Here is a 21,566-nt window from a genome sequence, read left to right on the forward strand (position 1 = left end):
TGTAAAGCAGCTTACAGAGTTCAGCAGTGCAGAGAGGAGGTCAGTGAATGATCCTGGTTCAGTGTTGTCTGTACACGCTGCAATGCCTGCTACTGGCCACAGGGGTTCAGATAGGATGAAGGAATGAATGATTGACACACTGAGTTACTTTTGGGGTCCCTAAGTTGCATTTTTATACAATAGCTGCCAAAAAAAAAAAAAAAAAAGCATGTGGGAACACACGCAATAGGCACACTGCTTTGAGGTTTAGTCAAAGTGCTACTTTTGTGACGAGTAACAATACTGTAGCAATAAAGTAAAATAAGTAATTACTCCTAAAATTAACTTTCCCCAACACTGTTTTCGAAACAAGTCTTTTTTCTTGGTACAGTGTGCATGTGTGTGTGTGTGTTTCGGTGTGCTGACATTTTTAATAAAGGCTGAACCAACAGAACAATGCATGCTGACAAACTCTGGAGCATGATGGTTGAAAGAGTCTGGCAGCAGGCTGGTCAGTGTTTCCCAAACAGAATTAAACCAGTCATCGGACATCTCAGTGTGAGGACTGGGCCGACAGACAGAGGGAGAGAGAGAGAGAGAGAGAGAGAGAGAGAGAGAGAGAGAGAGAGAGAGAGACAGACAGAGAGTGAAACTTCTCCACTTCAGAAAAACAGTCCAACGAAATGGCATGTACAGAATGAGCCAAAGAGGCGTCATCATTTCATTTGAACAAAACCCTCTTTCTTTTCCAGGGAAGAGGACAGAGATTAGTGTGTTAACCTAGTCACATAGTGTGTTTATGTAACCTTTTGTGACCTCTCTCTCTCTCTCTCTCTCTCTCTCTCTCTCTCTCTCTCTCTCTCTCTCTCTCTCTCTCTCTCTCATACCCTTCTTTCTACTTAAGTCTCTCCTCTTTTATCGTATGCCTCCACTCCAACATGAGCTTTGCAGCTCTGTGTTTTCATATGCAACATGTTTGCAGGCTCGACATGCATGTGCATTTGCAAACACAGGACTTGTTGTGGTCGATTATCCCATATCAGGTCTCTGGGTTTGGTTCCTCCGGCCAATATGCACAACATCCGTGACCGACAAATAGCTTTATCCATCTCACCTTCCCTCCTTTCACGTCTTAAGTCCTGGCGGCATGCTGCGAAATGAAAACACCTACTCTGTCCAAATCCCTGCTATAAACAAGAGGCCTGTGGGGAACAAATGTCACGTTTTGCCGTGTTTGTCTCAGCATGTCTAAACAGTTTCATCCCAAGGAAGACACACTGCAGATCACTGTTAACCTCAGCTCAAGAATGGGCATGAATTGTTGGTTCCACTTTCCATGGTGTTGCCAAATGAGGCTCTCCAACGGGGCAGCTGTATAATTTCTGCAAAATAAAAGTTTGGTCATTTTTCATTGAATGCAAGTGAAGGAACTGTCAGCCCTCATCTTGTGCAAAGTGTAGTTTAAAACACTGCCAAACCTGGTGAGTACACATTATTACCATGATAAGAGATAAAGGCTTTGTATATTTCAGGGTTGGGCTCTGTGTGCTGTACTAACACTGCGTTTGTTTTGCATCCTCTGTTTTCAGCCATGAACCTCTCGCATTGCAGAATGTTTTGACAGCGGTACGATGGATGACAAGGGAGAACATCTTCGAGTTGGAGAGTTTTCTCCAACTCAAAACTAACTCCAAGAGGTTTGTCTGTTTTCAGTGCCATACCCATGCATGTACAGTGAAAGTATAAGGAGATCTCTGTATGAGATTAAAAGGTAAGTGAAACAGCACCCAGAGACCCTCCTATTTTTAGCTCCACTTTGTGAAGGCCCGACTCCTAAATGCCGTTTCCTTCGTGGGCTTTAGGGTTTCTGAACTAATGATTACTGTACCTGAACACAAATTACGAGATCATCAATCATGGCGGCTGGAAACCTCAGATGTCCAAACAGTGTCCCCAGTCATAAGAAAAGGAATAGGCACTCTGTTTCCTACCTGTAGGGCAGGCTTCTTTTTTTCAATGGAGATATTCATAGGGATTAGAGACATACTTGGTGGATGTTTCAGGTGCATGCAGGCGTGTGATGTGGAATGATATTTTCCTGTTTTTACTACAGGAAGGGATTAGGGACGGTCAGTGTAAACATTAGGCCACACACACTGAGACTCTTGAATGATGATAATGCTATACATGCTGAACTGTTTTAATGGATAATATACTGTTTAGCAGGATGATCTGCATATCAAAGGTTTATTTATGATCTCTGCCAAGAAGTTTATGTTTTCATCCCTGTTAGTCAACTTGTTTGACTTTTCCTCTACAACCCTGCTGGTTCTATCGACGGGTTTCTCATTGCTGCATGACTGAGTTTTGTTTAAACCCACAGAACTTTATTTTAAATTCTAGTGGAGGTCCCAAGGTTTGCAAAGACACAAATATATCCTGTTGAATTACAGGGCAATGTGTATTAAATAAAGCACATCTAGATATTTTCCATTTGATGCGATGCTGCGGCCATGAAACAGTGGCATCTTGGGGTTGAATACTGTCTCAGGTTAAGTGTTATGTACCCTCACTGACGTACTACAACCAGCAGATACAGAATATTTATGTGACATTACCGTACAATATTTTAAAAATGTTTTGTTTTTTTCTAACTTTGCAGCTACCTTAAGGTAAATTTAAGGGAAAAACAGAGTTCTTAATTCAGTTGTTGCATAAGTTTGCGCTCTGTGGGTGCTTTCTAGTTTTACTGAACACTTTCAATTTTGTCCAAAATAGATGTCAGACAATAAAGTAAAAAAGGTTCAGGAACCAGCTGACACAGGAAAACAATACTCTATTTTTTGGAGTCAGTACTTCATGTGGTTCTTTGTGTTTCATGTTAGTGCTACCCATAAAACCCATTCGGAAAAACATTGTTGTCGTCCATGAATTTTGACAACAACATGACAACAAAACTGATTTTTTTTAAGCTCCAGAAAAACTGAGTTTCTTGGCGGTCCAGTTTGTTGTGATGGCAGCGGGACTGCTATGATCTGTCTTGATGAATCTGTGCTTTGCTTCCAGTCCCTTCAAGAGGACTGGGAGTGTCTGTTCATTTGTGCACGTATGCAGACATTCAAAAGAGCATGTGTGAATGAGTGTTAAGTCAGCTTTTCATCAGTATTACTAGTTTCTTCTCTGAAAGCTGGCATACAAACATTTTACCCAAATATTTGTAATTAAAAAAGGATATATACTGTATGTGGATCTAAGCAAGACCTTTAACTTCTGTCCCGTAACTGTTTATCCGTGTGTGTGTGTGTGTGTGTGTGTGTGTGTGTGTGTGTGTGTGCGTGTGAGGAGAGAGGGAGTAAGAGAGAGAAGTAGAGAGAGTCCTATCTTATCAATGGTGGTCTGTTTAGTGTGGGGCAGAGCTAAAAGAGCATTCGGTTGTCAAAATAAAGCATATGGAAGTGAGCTGTGGGTCACTGCAGCCTTCTGAGCTGGCTCATAAGTGTGGTTTGTCCAAAAGAGCAGGCAGCCTTTAATGTATACTGCCGTGTACAGCGAAAGGGCACTGAGGTCCTCTGAGACCGTAGTTGACACAGATCGGATTTCAAAAAGGAAAGTAAGTTTCATACACTCTTGAACTTGATAGCACAAATCAAGTAATTTAGTCTGAGATACACAGTGAGATACACAGTGGCAGTTAGCTGTTCAGGTGTAAAATCGAATTGGATTTAAAAGGACCACATTAAGGTTTCATAATTCTAAGCCTGTATGTTTAAAGGATTGCATAGAGTACCAAAAGCTGTCATTGCTTGTCAATTGCTTGTCACAGAACTGAAAATTGGTTGTATCAAGCAAATGTTTCCCTGATGACTATATTCCAGCGGAGGGATCATTTCATTCTACCCAACTTCAAGTCATCAAAACACAACAGTGCTGCCGCTTTTAGGAAAACGAATGTGGACGACTTTATTACGCAGATGGAATACTTTCTGAGGAAAGTTTGAAGTATCTGATTTTTCATATCCAGTAGCTGGATAAAAAGTAAGAAAAATTTTATCGGGGTTCTAAAATACAGCTGCTTGCGTCGGGAAAAGATTAGTACAAGCGTGATGTTTACACATTTTGGAGATATGTAAAATACAAAATCAGAGGTCTGGTCCTTTAACAGATATGTTGGCCAAAGGTCCATGGTCTCCCAAAAACTCAGTTTATGCCTTTAAGAAGAGTATTCCTTAACTGGTGTACCGCTGTGAAGGTGGGCAAGGTATGCTCAAACACAACTAATGAAATTCCTGAAGTTCACCCTGTAAGCATCTGTCTACCACACCAGAGCGCAAAAGGAGCACTTCCTGTGCGGGTGTTGCACCCTGCACAAAAGCTCCTCTATCCACCCAGTAGACTCCGACCCTAAGCAGAAATATCACTCGCTGCTTTTCTTTTTTGGAAGCTGTGGGGCTGAGGGCATACAGGCAGCTCCAAGCTCTCTCTGTGGCTTCTCACTGTTATGTGACCTTTGACCTTGAACTTAACTGAAAACAGGAACATTTAGTGGGTTCCTTTGTCTGGATGTGTCAGGGCTGCCATAACAGCAGAGGAGTCAAGCCATCATACTTTCAAGGAAAAAATTCAATTCTGAAGGAATACAACACAGTTTTAGGGAACGTGTCACATCGGGCAACCTTCCTGTTAAACAATGACAGCATAAGCACCAAAATCATCCATGTGTCTTACATAGATCATTAGCTCCAGTGCTCCATGCTAACACTTTAGCATGCACTATACTGAGCAATATAAAGCCACTGGCATGATCTAAATGACACTAACCTTGTAGCAATAAAAAAACATTATTTTTCACTGTCTGACCTGTCAATTCATGTTTTTAAAAATGAAATGTTTTTTTTTTTGTTTTTTATCTCCACACAAATCCCTCTCTTCATTCACTTTCTTTGCTCACCCTATTACTACTCTCTCTCTCTCTCTCTCTTTCTCTCTCTCCGTCTCTCTCTCGCACGTCTGTGCGTATATCTGTTCGCCACTAATCTCTCATACTACTGGGTAGATCAGCCTAATGTTTTTTGTCCACAGTTATGACTATATGATGAAGAACCTCTCATGGTTGTGGTGATTCTAAATCTTTGAAAAATATTTGCTCTTGCTGCCACCACTCCGTCTCTCCATTCATTCTCTTGCTTGCTTGACCACCACTGCTCTCTCACTCTGTGTCTTTCTCTCTCTCTCGTCTGAAGCCAGAGCTGACCTGACTGTGGTTTTCCAGAACATTAGAGTAGACACAGCTACTAGACTGTGACCAAAATGCTCGCATAAGTCATATTTGACTTGGTTGCATTTGTGCGAGGGTCTGCCCAGGAGCCTGCACATCCACAGACTGACAGGCAAAATGTTTTCATTAGGTAGATATTTTTAGCTTGAGAACTGCAGATTAAAAACTTTTTTTCCCATATTTCCTGCTCAATAGACTTGCGCATTGTGCACAAATCTCATGTTGGCAGGGAAAACACTTTTTCTGTATATCAGTCTAATATTTTTCGTGTCCAGTTATGACTGTATGCTCAAAGACCTCTTTTGGTTGTACTGATTAAAAACCTTTGAAAAACCCTTTTTATAATATAATACATTGAGTTAGGACTCAGCATTACATACAGTGCTAACTCCTCAGCTGGTTTTTCGCTAAGTCTGAGCTCAAAAGAAGAGGAGATACGCCTCGTGGAATTCCGTACTCTATTGAGTGCACTCTTCTGTTTATTTTCTCTCTCATAGATTCATTTTCTGTAGAAACTGAAAAACTAGTCCCTGGTTGCTCAGCACTTTATTTTGATATAATATTTTGTATAATTTTTTCAGCATTCTATGACAGACTGGCAGGCTTATTTCCAAATCATTTAATCATTGAGCATTGCTGTAAGTTGTCATCTTTGGGACACTGTTTGTCACCAGCTCACATGGTGCATACTAAAGTGTCAGCTTGAGGCACCGGAGCTAGTGATCTAGCAGGAACATGAAGATGACTTGTCTACGCTCTCATCACTTTTCTCATGACTGTAAACACACAGTGAGCGCGTAGGAGTCGTCTGGATTCGACAACCCCTGGACAGGGCCAGAGAGTGAAAAGGCAGGCACACACACACACACACACACACACACCACAGCGCTGGAGACAGGCGAATGTTTGCATTCTGTGTGTTGAAATCAACATAATTGGTGTAAAGCCTTCTGTAGATCAAGGTGAGTGACAGAGGTAATTACACCAGGATCACTTTCTAATCCAAATGACGTCCTGCAATCCATTCCGTCATCTTGGGCCAAATGTATATTATCACACTCCCTTCCTCGCTCTCGCTCTCCCTCATTACACACATACTTTCCATGTCTTTTCCTGGCTCATTGAGATTTCAACCAGTCACCATGGCATTCCCCTCTGTCTGCCAGAAGCACTGGTTTCTTCCCTTTGGTCCTGACCTTGCAAAATGCAAAGACAAAACACATCAATTTAAATTCAAGGTTTACAGTGTTTACAGAGGGCATCCATCAACCAGACGAAGAAGCCTCTGTGCCAGCAAGCATCTACCCTGCTGAAGTGTCCTTGGGCAAGACACTGAGTTACTATAAGTCCCAGGGGCGCTGTGCTGTATCTGAGCCTGACCTCTGACCTCCCTTGGGAGGTCTATAACAAAGAGACCTTCCCTAGAGAGATCAATTTGGTGTCACATTTCATTTCTTTATGCACACATACTCCTGTGACTTAACATCTAAATGCCTGAAAAGACAAAGTGGTCCACACTTTCCCTGAGAACTCCTCATGATGATGATGAAATGTTCACTGGGGAAATAAATTACTACATGACCCAGTTGAGGACTCTCATTTCCTTTGGCTTTTTTGGTGGTGATATAAAGTAGCCTCTTTGTTCCAACATGGTGGGTCAAACATTATCTGGTGGGTGTGTTGTAGTTGTAATTAAAAAAGAAGGGTACACTATGACCTCTGGTTGGTTATCTCGTGCTGAAAACATCAATATTTTTCAAAGATCAATTAAATACTTTCCTACTCTCTCCCATTTCTGCAGTTCAGCCACATTTTACACAGCAACAAATTCTACAGGTTTTACAACATGTACTCAAAATCTCTCAAATTTGAGATTTTGAGAGAAAAATTGAGAATTCTGATAATGTTCTACTTCAGTGGCTAGCAAAGTCATCGCCATTCATAAACCACAGGACTGATAATTCTCTGTGTAAAGCAAACGAGCAAACAGTCCCCGGGGACTATTTTCTAGCAGAGAGACTGGCACTCAACCCAATTTCAAATCGTCAAAACACAACAGTGCTGCTGCTTTGAGGAAAACTAATGTGGACGATTTTATTATGGTGATGGAATACTGGTGAGAAGAAAGTCTGACATATGAAAAATAATTTTCATATCGCAATGGAATGAATGGAATCCAATGGCCGGATAAAAGGATGGGGAAAATACTGGAGTGAGTTTGGCTGGGTTCACCCTCCAGTGCATCTCTGGATTTTATCACTTCATCGGTCACCTAGAATAAACGTTCTGCAGATGTTTAGGCTCAGATGGCAAACAATGAAACGCCTAGCAAGGGGCCATTGTGGAGATCAGTGGAACTAATTCCTTCACAGTCCACTGAAAGTACCATTGACTTGGGTGCGCGTTTTTTTTTTTTTTTTTCCTCCTGTGCTGCAGCCCGCACCGGGATGTCAGCGGCTCACCTCCCGACTGGGCTGCCGCTGAATAGCCCACTGACTTCACCCAATACAGCCTTTAGTTAAATCGCTCGCTCTGGTCCCACCCATATGTGAACAGCTTTTGTCACAAGTGGAAAAAAGCCTTTTCAGATTTTTTTCTCCCCCTCCCTCCCTTTTTCCTCAGCATCAAGTGCAGCCTGAGCGGAGCGTCCCGGCTGCGACTTTCTCCCCAGCCTCTTTGCAAAAGCAATGAGGAGAAAAGAACCATCGCCCTGCTGATACCAGGACGTCTGGGATGCAGTAGCACAGTTTGTTTTCTGGATAAGGAGGGATCATAATTGTGTATCCAGAAAAGAAACAACTTCAAACAATACATTGCGGATTTGGCATATCCATCAATCGAATGCAAGCAGGTATGAAGGCTTTCTCATTTTGCACAGTTATAACAATCTGTTGAAGGAGCCAAGGGAAAATGATCTTGTGCTTTTTTTCCTCTTTTTTTTTTTTTTTTTCTTTTTTGATCTTTTTTATGGTTTCTTGCGGTTTGGATTGTCACATCTATTCTCTGTGGATGCACTTGTTGGATTTGATTAGATTTTTTTTTTTCTTCAGGGGGGGATTTAATTCAAACTTTAATAAGCCAAAGGGTGCTGTATTTCCTTTTTAGCCTATCTACATCCTTATTGACATCTGTGATCAATTTGGGATATCATTTTGAATAAAGGCTTCAGTAGGCTAATTGCATCTCTAAAGTCAGTTTACTTAATTTTGGCCCAGTTTTCTTCTCTCCTACAGCTGCAGATGTGCATGACCAGATGCTGAAACCTAATTGTGTTGACGTTTGATTGGATATACCAATTGATTCGACTGAGAATTTATTCATTTTTAGGGAAACCTTGTTATTTTGAAATGCTAAAATTATTTTTGAGGAGTTTGAGTTGGAGGCAATTTTCTGAGCTAGTTTGAATTTATAATTTGAAGTTTTGTGTTCTTTTTTATTTTATTTAAAACAATTAACATAGTATGAGGAGGCATGCATTACTCTATATAATGCTCTTATAGGGTAGAAACCTTCTGTCTAAAACAAACAAACAAACAAAAAAAAAGTTTGCTGATTGTTTAGCAAATAGGTCAAATTGAAAGAAAGCACCCGTTCTGCTAAACGTGGTGTTGAATCAAACAATAGCCAATACCTTTGGGAGAGAAGGGGACCCATGTAGTACTGAACTGGAGGGAGGGTTGCACCCTACCGCCATCTCCTGGTGGGTTTGGCTCCAGGATGCTTCTAACTCCTATGAACCCAGTGTAAGATGGACTGCACTGTTCAGCTTACTGCAATGGAAAATAGCTTTGTTCAAATAAACGCCCTCTATAACCAAGAGCCTTGATGGCAGCATATCAGTTTCCACTCTATCCTGAATGATTACAGGCTTTCTACTGCTTTTGTGTCATGTCTCAGTCTGGGAGTGGGAGTGTGAACTTGGACAGAGGCTAAGGGTTGGACATTTATGTATTCCCATTTATAGAGGCAGTTTTATAGCTTTTGTGGCCCTGTATATATTTATTACAGTCTGGTAAGGCTGGTTAGATGATAGCCACTGGGCATGTTTTACTGGACACAGTGTGGTAACTTTAAGCCAGAGAGTCTCCTTTTCAGTCAGGCTCTGACTTATGGACACACACGGCAGCTCTCTCCAACTTGTGGTTGCAGAGTATGTCACACTTAACAACTGCAATTTGCTGAATTTTGCTGTGTTTTCTGGCATTACATTTCATAACTATCAATCTAAGGGATGGCAATGTACACGTTTCTGCTCAGAACACTTTCTTCTGCTTCTTCTACTTTTATTTAAGACCCGTTTCCAAGAACTTAAGAGGTAATCAGTCTCAAGAGTCCTAGTGCATCAGTGTGCATCCCTAGGTGAATTGGTGCAGCTGTTATAGTTCTGACTCAGATGGTTGATGGGCAGCTTCTTTCTGGCACACTGACCATCAAAAATCTGACATAAAGATAACATGTTTTGTGGTTTTGAATAAAATGGAGTGTTGGATTGTGGCAGAGTATTTTTGTAACTCATGATAAAATATTGGTACATTCCTCACGTGATGCTGTACATCAAATGAGGAAACCCTCCCTCCTTAGCTGGGATGCTTCAGATCTTTGCTGAGCCTGGCAGCTTCTCATTTTCATGCTGCACTAACATGAAATTGCAAGGGAATGTACCATAGACCCCCTGGCCAATCCTGGCTGTCCCCCCAATAGGCTTGCCCTCCAGCTGGAAACACCAGATGTTAGGCTGCCTGTCACATACCATTTAAACCCCTCAAACAGCCAGGATGAATGGAATCACTGCGGCTTTTTACTCAACACTTCTGTTTGAAATTAACAGCTGAATTTGCACTGGTGCTGCATCATTCCTCAATGAGCAGCATCCAAATGCTTTTCTCTTCTTGTGTTTGAGAATGACTGTGTGACTGCATCGACACAGCATGCTGATGAAATAACGTTCCCCCTCTCTAAAGTGATGGTCTGCTGAATACATTAAAATCTGCCCAAAGTCTAATTTTCTTTATGGGGCTATCAGGATCACTGGCAACATCGCACTCACAGAAGCATGTCACAGCATTTTGCCTGCAGCTTACATGGGCAATGTTTGATGTCACAAGTATCCTTGGACAGGGAGCAGAGTAGAGCTAAGGAAACCAGATATGGTCATTACTCAAAGAGAGGGTTAACCATTGTGGCAAACCTCCAAGCCACTGTCTCAGCCCACTCAGAGAATCAGGGTTCATCCTCTCCCCCTCACTGCCCACAGCCTCCAGCCAGGCTCAGGAGCCATAAATCTGCTGTGAACCACACAACTTATGTGTCAGCTCTTGAGAAATACTAAAACATGCCAGTGATTTTTAAAGGACTGCCTCTCTTATCCATTGCCACTTATCCTTAAAGTCCTCATCTTACTGAAAATAGTACAAAAATGGTACCATTTTTAAAATACTCACGGTTTGGCAAGCTTAAGCATGTTGAGAATTTGTGGTAGAAAAATGCTGGACTGTCCTTGGTGTGGCGTGGTGCCACCAACTGCTGTGCTTCTCTATAGATATTTCTGTATCTTGAGTGCTCAACTTGATGGATATGTGTGATAATCTGGGCTACATTGCCCCCCTGTGGACTAAACTGGAGCTGTGTTTATTTTGGAAAGTGGGTCCGGAGCTTCGACACCATACATAAAAAATGGTGCTGCAATGTATTTACACATATTCTACCTGCAGGCAGAACTACATGAAGATAATAAGAATTTGGCCAAAAAGTTGGCCTCAAAGCTTGCTTATGAACTCTAAACATGATGTATCATTTGTCAACAACACAGTAAGCCCTCTACCATCTCTTACTAAGTCTTCCTTCTATTTCAGAGCCAGGCCCGCCTTAACAATGGGCCCTATACCCCTGTGTCTCCTGCTCCCAGTGACAGTGCTGGCCACGGTGGTGATTGCGGAGGAGGCCACAGTCGATGATGAGTATACCTGGCCACAGTGGAAGGTGCCTTTGGTAAGGAACAGACGTACTGTACCTCTCAGCAGCCCCAAATTCTCAGCCCAGCCTCAGCTGGAGCTGACTGGGACCTGTGGGATCGAGTGCCAGCGGCGCCTCCCTGCCCCGTCTCAGGATGACCTGGAGCAGTTCCTGTCCTATGAGACAATTTATGAGAACGGCACACGCACGCTTACCTCAGTATCCGTGCAGGGTGAGGTGACCGCCTTGTCCGGAAACTCCTCATCCAGGTCCCGCTATAAACGGGAGGTCTATGGCACGGACACTCGCTTTACCATCTCTGATAAGCAATTCTCCACCAAATATCCCTTCTCAACCTCTGTCAAGATCTCAACTGGGTGCTCTGGGGTTCTGGTGTCACCTAAACATGTGCTGACTGCTGCCCACTGCATCCACGATGGAAAGGATTATCTCAATGGAGCTCAGAAGCTACGTGTTGGTGTCCTCAAGGAAAAGTCTAGGCGAGGCAAAGGAGGCAAAGGGAGAGGACGAGGGAAAGGCAAGAGGAGAAAGGGAGACAAAGAGGAAGCAGAGGACAAAGAAGAGAATGAAGGGAAAGGAGAACGGAGAGGCAAAGGGAAAGGTAGAAAAAGCAGGAGTCGACGGAGTGCAGAGTCAGAGAAGCCTTCGTTCAGGTGGACCAGGGTCAAGCAGACCCAGGTTCCTAAGGGCTGGTTCAAAGGGGTATCTGATGGAGTGGCCGCAGACTATGACTATGCGGTTCTGGAGCTGAAGAAAGCCCAGAAGGTCAAGCACATGGATCTGGGTGTTATCTCCTCGGTCAAGAAGCTGCCCGCCGGGAGGATCCACTTCTCTGGCTTTGACGATGACCGGCCTGGCAACCTGGTGTACCGCTTCTGCTCCATCTCGGAGGAATCCAACGACCTGCTGTACCAGTACTGCGACGCCAAGCCCGGTTCCAGCGGTTCAGGAGTCTACATTCGCCTCAAGGAGCCTGGGAAGAAGAAGTGGAAGAGGAAGATCATCGCAGTTTTCTCTGGTCACCAGTGGGTAGATGTTAACGGGAATGGGATGCAGCAGGATTACAATGTGGCAGTGAGGATAACACCCCTCAAATATGCCCAGATCTGCCATTGGATCAAAGGAGACTCAAGTGAGTGCCAGGTAGCCTGAGAACCCAATCAACAGGACCCCCCCACAAACAAAACCACCGAAACGCCCACCCAGTAGGAACCCCCCCCCCCAAACCCTTAAACCCACCTCTGAACCCCCCACCTACCTTCTCCATGCCAACCAGGGGCCCGTCGACTGCCTCTCTTCTGCCTGTCTCTCTGTTACCTCCTGTGCCTCCCAGTGGTGTTTGTTACACTGCATGACAACAGTGTGTCTCTCTGACACACACACACACACACACACACAGACATACATGCACACACATGCACCGCCATGCAGACTCAATGTTGACAACAACAGGAACTTGTCAACACATCAAGAGAACTGTGGCTTTTCAGCTCTTCTAATTTATTTGCTAAAAAAAAAAAAAAAAAAAAAAAAACAACTCTGCAAAAACATATTCAGTACCATAATTATGTTTTTACAGATCATTTAGGTCTTCAGTGTTTTGCTTTCTTATTTTGACAGCTTTTTTAGATTTGACCAATTTGGATATGTTGTTGGAAAGTGTTTTTATTCAGATGTGGCATATTGTTTCAAATGAGCAAAGCCTTCTTGTAATAGTTATATATCCCAGCTAGGCTTTGACACTGACATTTTCAAGTGTTCTCCGACGTTTTTGTAAAAAAAAAAAAAAAAAAAATAGTACATGTACATTGCCCTTGACAAAAGACCCAGAAAAATAAATGTAGTTTTTCTTACAAATGAACAATATAGAGATATTGAGATGATAACTGTTATTATGAACATTTTCTAAATGAAAGAGCTGGTGTTTTGCATTATGTATATCTAGATTTTCTAGCTTCATTCTGTTTTTTTTTCCCACTACCTTTCCAAATAGGACTTTGTTTCTCTCTAAATAGAGATAGGGTCCCGATGGATCCTGGATGTAAGATTATTTCCTCTATTCTGGCAACGCAGTGAAATATGGTTTCATTGTTGTGCACATAATCATAGCGGTGCTTATCCAGAGACTTGGTGCTAATTTATGAAATTGTACACTTTTTGGGGAGACTTCTCAGAATATATTTTGATAGCCTAGTACTGTAACTATGTATTTAATGTGAGGCTATTATTGGATGTGACAAGATGGGACTGAACTATTCAACAACTACTTGAGCTGTTTAAATTTCTCTGACTCTAAGGGTAGGGTGAGATTTAAGAAATATCACAGTATTGTTATACTGTACAAAAACAATTTGAATTTGGAGTTTTTATTTTTTTGACATTCTTGTTACTTATGTGCCACAACACGTATGAATTTCCTTTTGATGACCAAATAATTGAAAGTAATAATGTGGCTTGAAAACCAACCATTAAATCAAGATTACTACTTGTTTATGTGTGTGTGTTCATAATGTTATTACTAAAATTCAGTTCCATTTTAACTGACTTATTTGTAGCTGGTGCTTTATCAGGCTGCAGCTTGATGACATCAAATGTTCTGGCCCTGTATTGAAATTAACTGTAAAAGATTAACTGGCTGTTAAAACACCAATCAAGTAAGGACGGTGTCAGTAAAATACTGATTGAAAACTGACATTTACATAATCTGCGTCCTGAAATGAGAGAGAGAAAAAAAAGAAGAAGAATCATGGGCAGTTCCATCCGTCATTGAGTTTATTGCATCTCAAAGGGCTTACATGCACTGGGAGGGCCATTGTAAAAAATAAATAAATAAATAAAAATAAAAGAAGAAGAAGAGGAAGGAAAAAGAAAAAAGAAAGAAGAAAGAAAAGCACTATTTGAACGAAATAATAAATCATTAATATCCTTTGATTTTTGTCTAGCCAGGTCTTTCTCACAAAGACACACACACACATTGGCCTTTATATTGTTGGGTTTACAGCACAGGACTGGGGTCACTGGAGTAACACATCTGCACCCAAAATCTACCCAACAGCATGTTAACACTAAGAACATGATTGTTCCATTGTAAATCAATGGGACTGAGAGGAACTCTGTGTAAAGATGCTGTTGGAGAAACTTGCCCGGCAACTACCAGATAAACTGTTCAACAGTGACCTCCTGTGGGCTTATATAATACGCACCACCCCTCCCATGTGACCACATACAACATCACTGTTTCACTGACAACAGGTCAAAGGTCAACAATGATCCAATAAACATGTAGAACAAACACTATGTTCAGACAGCAGGCAAATCTGAGGTGCTTTATTTATTTATTTATTTTTTTAAATCTCATCTTTTAGGCGGACTGCCAGCAGTGAAATTTACAAGTGACCAGATTGGGTTTGAGATTACTCAGCATAATCTTAAGATGTCATTGTAATAACACTCGATGTTTTGGATGTAACCACTTACTCACATTACAGTTAGATGCTTTCTTATTTCTTGTCTTTCTTTCTTTTCTGTGAGGAGCCCTGAAAACTCTTCATTTGCTCAGTCACTGGTCTTGTTGCTGGCTCTCCTCTATGTTTGGCGCTCTCTCTTCTTCTTTTTATCGTAGTGTGCAATGCCTAAAAACAATTGAAATCCATTCAGAGTGAAGAGAAGCTTTTTGATCTGCATTTCAAACCACCTGTAATGCATGTGTGGGGTTTGCTGTTGCTGTTAGACTTGAAAAAAAATACCCAACTCACTGGAAAAGATATTGGATTTGACTTGTCTGAGCACAGAGTTCAAAGGAATACGCTGTTTCTTCTCAAATATAAAAATAACCATAGTTATACTGACCTGGTCACAGGCAATAATGAAAGTCAAAGGAGGACTGACAAAGACACATCTGAAGGAAAATGCTTGTACAGACTTGTTATGCAAGTTAATTATTCATATGGCAGGACTGCTTGGATTCACCTCTGTGACAAATAACTAAAATATAACATTTTCTCTGAAAATAAATTGTAAGATATGATCGTCAATAGCAATACCTGCAAAATATCAACAGCAGTTTAGAGGATGACTCTAAAAGAAAGGGACTGTATGAACAACATAGGACACAAAGAGAAAATAGAAAAATTTGCCATGAATAAAAAAAAAAAAAAGCACAAAAAACTACCACTAGCTGGTCAGAAGCCCATACATGTTGTTTCTTATTATATATTAATCATATAGCAGTATTCATATTTGTCTCCAAATACTTTCAAATGATGACGGGAAATAAGATGATGCTCACACGACTTCTTACAATTTCATGTCAGATTCACATCTATATTTCTCTTCAACAGACATACGGATTAAGGACGTAACCCTCGGATTTGCCAGAGAAATATATGTACATCAAAGAGGACCTTTCTGTAAACGATACACTACATATTTAACCAAAATCTAATGGGACTTTATTTACCACTCTAATCCAATCAGAGTGGGACAGAGAAGTGCTCCTCCCCCTCTGCAAGGAGGCGGGGTCAAATACAGGGTTGTGGGGGCGGAGCTTAGGACATCACTGCACATCCATCATTCAACTCAGATGCCAACACTAGAAATAAATCTAAACACATACGCCTTCACTTTCACTCACTTACTTTTGTGGACTTTTTTTCAGGCTTTTGTGTGGTTTTGTTTAGACAAAGGATTAGTACATCTACATAAGCACACGCTTGTTTTTTTTTTCTCATCTATATATAATATATACCGCTAAGGTTCACTTTCACAGTTTGTGCTACGACATCACACAGGAGAAGGGCGGGATGTGGATGGCTGGGGTAGAGAGGCTTTTTTTTTAAGGTTGAATAGCTGAACGTGGGTGGGGGTGTCTCTGGTATCCTGAGATGTTGACAGACACCAGGCAAATGGTGAGATGGCCCCGCTCCAGAAAAGAAAGCAGCTGAAAGAAAGAAGAAGAGACAACATTTCCACCTAAGTATCTAAACATAATGTGGGCTTTGTAGGAATCAACCTCACAGCTAAGACCACAAGTCATACACAGGGTTGTGTATTGTTTATATCTGTCTCATGCGGATGTTAAAATAATACATTTAAAAAGGTCTTTCTAGGCGTTGTAACATACACTGTGTGTCCTGAGCTCCCACCTGGGCCATTATAAGAAGTCCTTGAGGTCGAGTTCTGCCAGAGGGTCCTTGGGCTTCTTGGGACTCTGGCTCGCAGGTCCAGGGGAAAGCTGGGAAAGCAAGGACAAAAACTACATCATGAGGTGATGAGAGATGTAGGGCAACATAAACCGTTCGTCTGTCTTCTTGGGTTGATATGAATCCTTCTTACTCATTCACCAACATATATGTAGACCATCAGTATTTGATTATTTGAGATTTGAAAAGCAGCAGATTATTTGATTTTCAGACTGCTGGTGGAATTGTGTGTAGGCAACCTTTAATATGTATCTCAATAACTAGTATCAAACCAAAGCTACATAAAGCTAGGGTCTGTTAAGGAAAAAAACACAATATTTCTGTTTATATTTGTGGCTGAGTGTGGTTATGCTGATCACTGGCTGGAGGTCATACTTAAGCACATTTATAACATTTATATTTAAAATCATGCCATTAGACTTTACCTTGAGGACACACTATATAAGAAAACAGGCGCTGGGCACAGCTTAGTGTTTGGACATGTGTGTGTTATGTATCAGATCTGTTGTGTGTTACCGGTGCTCCTGGTGCAGCAGCTCCAGGTGCGGCTCCAGCCACCCCAGTAAAGGGAGGCCTCATCATGGGCTGTCCCATCATAGGCTGTCCCATCATGGGCTGCATCATGGGAGCTCCAGGCCCTGCTGCAGGAGGCTGCTCAGATGGAGAAGACATGGCATACAGCAGTCAGTCATTAACAACTTTTAGCCAAGAGGCTAGAAAAGCTGGTGTGTGTCTGGGGGACTGCTGTGCTGAATCTCTGGAGCAGCTGGGAAAAGTGCAGGTGGTGAATGTGAATGAGGAATGCTCTTTCCACCCTCAACAACTACAGCTGCAGTGCTCTTGAGCAGGGCTCTTAACTGACAACCTTTCCAGCGGTTCAACTGGGAGCTTGTCCTCGGTAAACAAATTTTAATGTGAAGCAGGGCATCTACTAAAAAAAAACATTAGTGAATGCTTAGACTTCTCCACGACAAATGGCTTAGGCTTAGAAAAATTTAATGTTAAAATACATGTCTATGTATCTACTCACCCTCTGGTCAGTTGGTTTTTATGGCAATGTAACAGACAGCAAATTAGCTAACACTGCTCTGGAGCAGCCTTTTCCAAAGCAAAATGAGTAAAAGGGGCTTCATTAGGGTTAAAAAAAGGAATAATAATGAGAAAAGAACATCTCCTGAAGGCAAATGATCACATTGCTTAAAATGTGTGTTTAACTGCTTTGCAGTCTAATTTGAAAAGGTGTTTTTTTTTTTTTTTTTTTTGCATACAGTCATGTTTGGAAAAAATAACAGTGTCTCCATTCAAGTTCTACAGGATTGGACAGACACACCTCTGCATTATCTGTATGGATGAAGAGGAGATTTACCCTGTTAATCCAAAAGCCAATGAGGTCTACCTAGGAAATGAAGACCATGAAATATGCTCACCATGCCAAAGCTAGGCTGGGCACCCATTGGTGGCACCATGCCTCCACTGGGAGGTGCAGCACCTGGTGCCCCAGGAGCTCCCGGTGCGGCACCAGCCTGGAAACACAGAAGTAAAGTTGACATCAGCACTTTAACTCAGTGAACTCACATCTATGTTCTTACAGCTAACAGCTTAAAGCTAATGACTGTTTTTAGAGGGTTTACAGATAAAATAAACTGTTGGTCCTGCACCAGTACTCAAAGGGTTACACTGAAAACAGTTGTAAAATTGTGTAAATTTCCTTTTAATCCTCCAATGACTGAGTTTTTGCTTTCTGAAACAACATATTTCAGTAGGAGTTGTGCAACCTTGCTGTTTTTGATGTCATATCTCATTCTGGATAGAGTGCTATTTTACAGCTTAGTCTGGAATCACATTTTTTTATGAATCATCATTCATTTATTTCAAATGAGGATCTGATAGAGTGGCATCATTTAGTTGTAGATGCACTTTGTTTGTAATGAAGGTGTCTCTTGCGCCCAATTTATTGTACTAACACTTTGATAATGCAGCTGGGAACAAAATGAATGTTGTTTTATTAGTTTGAGTTGCATTATTATGTTTGAGCTACCAGATCCTGGCATGGAGCACTGTCCTCAGTGTGCAGCAACACAAATGCTTTTTGGATTAAGCCTAATTGCGAGGTAAGGGGTCTGACATCAGTGCAGCTCTTACCAAGGGGGCGCCTGGTGTACCCCAGCTGGTGGGAGCTACTTGCGGCATCCAGTTGGCGCCTCCTGTCAGCTTTTTCTCACTCTGTGGGTCCCTAGAAGAAGTCCAAGGCAGGATACACATAAGACTGGAGGCTCTGCAGCACAATTCCTATTGTCATGCTGGTTATACTGCACTAGTGACTGTCGAGCATTTGCTGCAGTCTACGAAGGACAGAGGAGATATACTTCATTCCTCAAGAAGGACACAGGGTTTCCTCACTCACTTGGACAACAAATCCAAAGACTTTTAACGTCTTTCCTGGTGAAATTTAATGACACTGTTGATGTTAAGATGGAGAGCAGTCAAGAGATCTGAGGCGTGCTGATGAATATGGGTGCAGCATTTTAATAAAACCTAATAAAACCAAGACCATCTTTTCATTTAAGAAGTTGTTAAGGCTTTGTTATTTTTTTCTCAAATCCACATACTTTTAGGGATTTTCTAATGTCTGTGGTTACACCAAAGATGTTAAATCCTGCACAAGAATCATGCACATGCACTCACTGAACTTACATATGCCTGCGCGCGCACACACACACACACACACACACACACACACTTACTTTTTTTTCACTCCAAGGTCTGCAAGACAAGAACAGCAAAAAATGAAAGAATATGTTAGTACATGACATACATACGATCCCGCTGCAGGTGATCCAGCTCCAGGCAGTAAAAGCTGCAATTTACCTCCAATCAGGTTGGCCAGTGACGAATCCAGATCCCCTCCGATGGGTTTGGTGGGGGGCGGTGTGGCAGGTGGGATGGCTCCCAAGCCTGGGACACCTGGGGTCCCAGTGCTCCCTGCGGTGCTGCCCCCGGTGCTCTGGGGCGTTATGGCAGGCATCAGCAAGTCGCCTAATCCATCAAACACTTAGGGAGAGGGTGCGAATGGCAGGACATCAGAGAAACAGCTTGGATTACAATTTATAAATCTCTAATCTACTACACACAGACAGAGGGCAGATGTAAGGCCAGACTGTACAGTGAGGGGGACAAACCAGCCAGGACAGCATCAGGACTCGGCTGTGCACTGCATGCACCACAAAGGTGTAATGCGGGAATCACTTCAATCATACTGGAGCACTCAAAGGGAGTTTGTGTCTTTATCTACAACAACTGCACTCAGTTGGTGATTACTCAGTCAGGGTATTCGCATATCATGGACTGAAACACTGGCTTACTTTTGCCCAAGAACACTGGTTTTCAACCATGTGTCATCAAGACCCAAGAGGATGGCAGGTTTCTAATCCAACCAAACACTACAGCAGCTGATTTAACTGATCAATTTTCCTCACTAGTTGAAGAGATCAGTGGGAGATAATGTATGCTGCCGCTTGGCATCAGAGTCTCAACTCAACCTGCCAGGACCTCCTTTGCAGTAAACCTGGACTCTCTGTACATTATAAAACAAAAGAAATTAAGCATGTGCATCTAATCAGAAGCTCAGGTGCTGAAAAGATTCTTGGTGAAGATGAGGCATTTTTAATTCAGTGTGAAGACTACATTTTTGACTCTGTTCATTATTCCATTTATTACAGCTTCTAAACAGAAAATATTTATTTCAAATTATTTCATTTAAACCATACTATAATGATTAACAAATGTATACAACTATACTAAACTTATATAACTATAGTAATTTACTCAATTCATCACCAGAGATATGGTTAAGCAATGTTTCAAAAATAAAAAAAAGCTAGCAAGCAAGCAACACTGCGGCAGAGCTGTAACCATAGTAACATGAATAAAGCCGGCATGATTGCTCTGTAGCAATGAAAAATTATGTGCAGGAACCAGGGAGTGTTTTCACCACATGGCGATGCTGGTTCATTTGAATAAAATTAAGTAAAAGCAACCTCATTTCTTGACTGCAGAATGATGTGATTCTGATGATGTGATGCTGTGACATTCAACAGTGGTCTCGAAGGTAAAATAATACGTTCAGAAATTGGCAAGTCAGAATAGACTACTGAACAAAGCCTTATAATATTCAGTAGATAGATAGATAGATAGATAGATAGATAGATTTACTTGATTGAACCCAAACTGGGAAATTCCCACGTTACAGCAGCATCAATAGAAACATAAAGTAAAATTAAGAGGAAGTATATACAATAAAGACTAAATATATACAGTAAAGACAAATAATCAGCTGCTGTAGTGTTCGGTTGGAATAAAAACCTGCAAACTTGACTCTTGGACCTTGATAACACCTGGTTCAGAGCCACTTCTGTGTAGGACTGAGGGGAAATGTGGATGCACTTTATAAATATAAGAACCTATAAGTCCTGTCTCATGCATGAGACAAAGGGAATTCATATCTTGTAACATGCAAAAAAGGAAAATGGGGACTTGTCCAAACTGCTCATGCTGCAAAGCACTGCGGGGATTAAACTCACCAAATACATAGTAGAAGAAGCAAGCAATGACCCAGCAGACACGAGTGAAAGGGGGGTCGGATGATAGACAGAGAGGGAGGGTTGTGAAAAGGAGAGATTATAGAGGAACAGAGGGGAAGAGAAGCGGGGAGGGGAAAAAATTGGGAAAGAGAGGGATAGCAGGTGTGCAGAGAGAGAGAGAGAGGCAGAGAGAGAGAGAGAGAGAGAGAGAGAGACAGAGAGGGAAAGGCAGCCATCATGTGGAGAGGAAGAGAAGGGTGGGCAGGGGTGCAGAAAGCATCGGCATGTGTGCATGTGAGAGGAGTAAGAGAAAAGACAGATTGAGAGAGAGAGAGAGAGAAAGAGTAAATCAATGGGAGAGAGGAAGCAGTGTTGAGGAGTTAAGCAGTCAGCAGTGACGACTGTGTTACGTAAGGAGGATAGCAGCAGTAGTGCATGTCAGCGTCACTCATGCAGAAGGCAAGCACCCAGCGGGAACAACAGCAGCAGTATCGCTCTGCTAACGCTATAAAAAGAGGGCCAAGACAACAAGACCAGGCCAGGCCTTAAATTCCTCAA

General features: G+C 41.9%; 2 protein-coding genes across 6 annotated transcripts in view; one reads left to right on the plus strand and one right to left on the minus strand.

Annotated features, from left to right (window-relative positions):
• Window positions 1–7,892: 7,892 nt before the first annotated feature.
• On the plus strand, window positions 7,893–13,718 carry prss35 (serine protease 35). The gene is made up of 2 exons (XM_030073484.1): window positions 7,893–8,105; window positions 11,107–13,718. The coding sequence occupies exon 2, from the start codon at window positions 11,126–11,128 to the stop codon at window positions 12,377–12,379; it is 1,254 nt and encodes a 417-aa protein (XP_029929344.1). The 5' UTR covers window positions 7,893–8,105; window positions 11,107–11,125; the 3' UTR covers window positions 12,380–13,718.
• Window positions 13,719–13,981: 263 nt separating this feature from the next.
• snap91a (synaptosome associated protein 91a) overlaps window positions 13,982–21,566 on the minus strand; it is a 61,373-nt gene continuing 53,788 nt past the window's right edge. For 3 of the 5 annotated variants that reach the window (XM_030072425.1, XM_030072424.1, XM_030072420.1), the window contains 7 exons: window positions 19,297–19,479; window positions 19,173–19,191; window positions 18,571–18,661; window positions 17,856–17,951; window positions 16,945–17,079; window positions 16,372–16,460; window positions 13,982–16,166 (listed from right to left, as the gene is read on the minus strand). In XM_030072425.1, coding sequence (XP_029928285.1) covers window positions 16,380–16,460; window positions 16,945–17,079; window positions 17,856–17,951; window positions 18,571–18,661; window positions 19,173–19,191; window positions 19,297–19,479 — 605 coding nt within the window. In that variant the 3' untranslated portion in view covers window positions 13,982–16,166; window positions 16,372–16,379. Of the gene's footprint in view, window positions 16,167–16,351; window positions 16,461–16,944; window positions 17,080–17,855; window positions 17,952–18,570; window positions 18,662–19,172; window positions 19,192–19,296; window positions 19,480–21,566 lie in introns of all 5 variants that reach the window. The other 2 variants (XM_030072423.1, XM_030072421.1) reach the window with 2 other exon arrangements.

The sequence above is a fragment of the Myripristis murdjan genome, chromosome 16, assembly GCF_902150065.1.
Source record: "Myripristis murdjan chromosome 16, fMyrMur1.1, whole genome shotgun sequence".
Classification (NCBI taxonomy): domain Eukaryota; kingdom Metazoa; phylum Chordata; class Actinopteri; order Holocentriformes; family Holocentridae; genus Myripristis; species Myripristis murdjan.

What these genes read in the sequence shown, in the direction of transcription:
- prss35 (XM_030073484.1), top strand. Translation starts at nt 11,126, where the DNA reads ATGGGCCCTATACCCCTGTGTCTCCTGCTCCCAGTGACAGTGCTGGCC.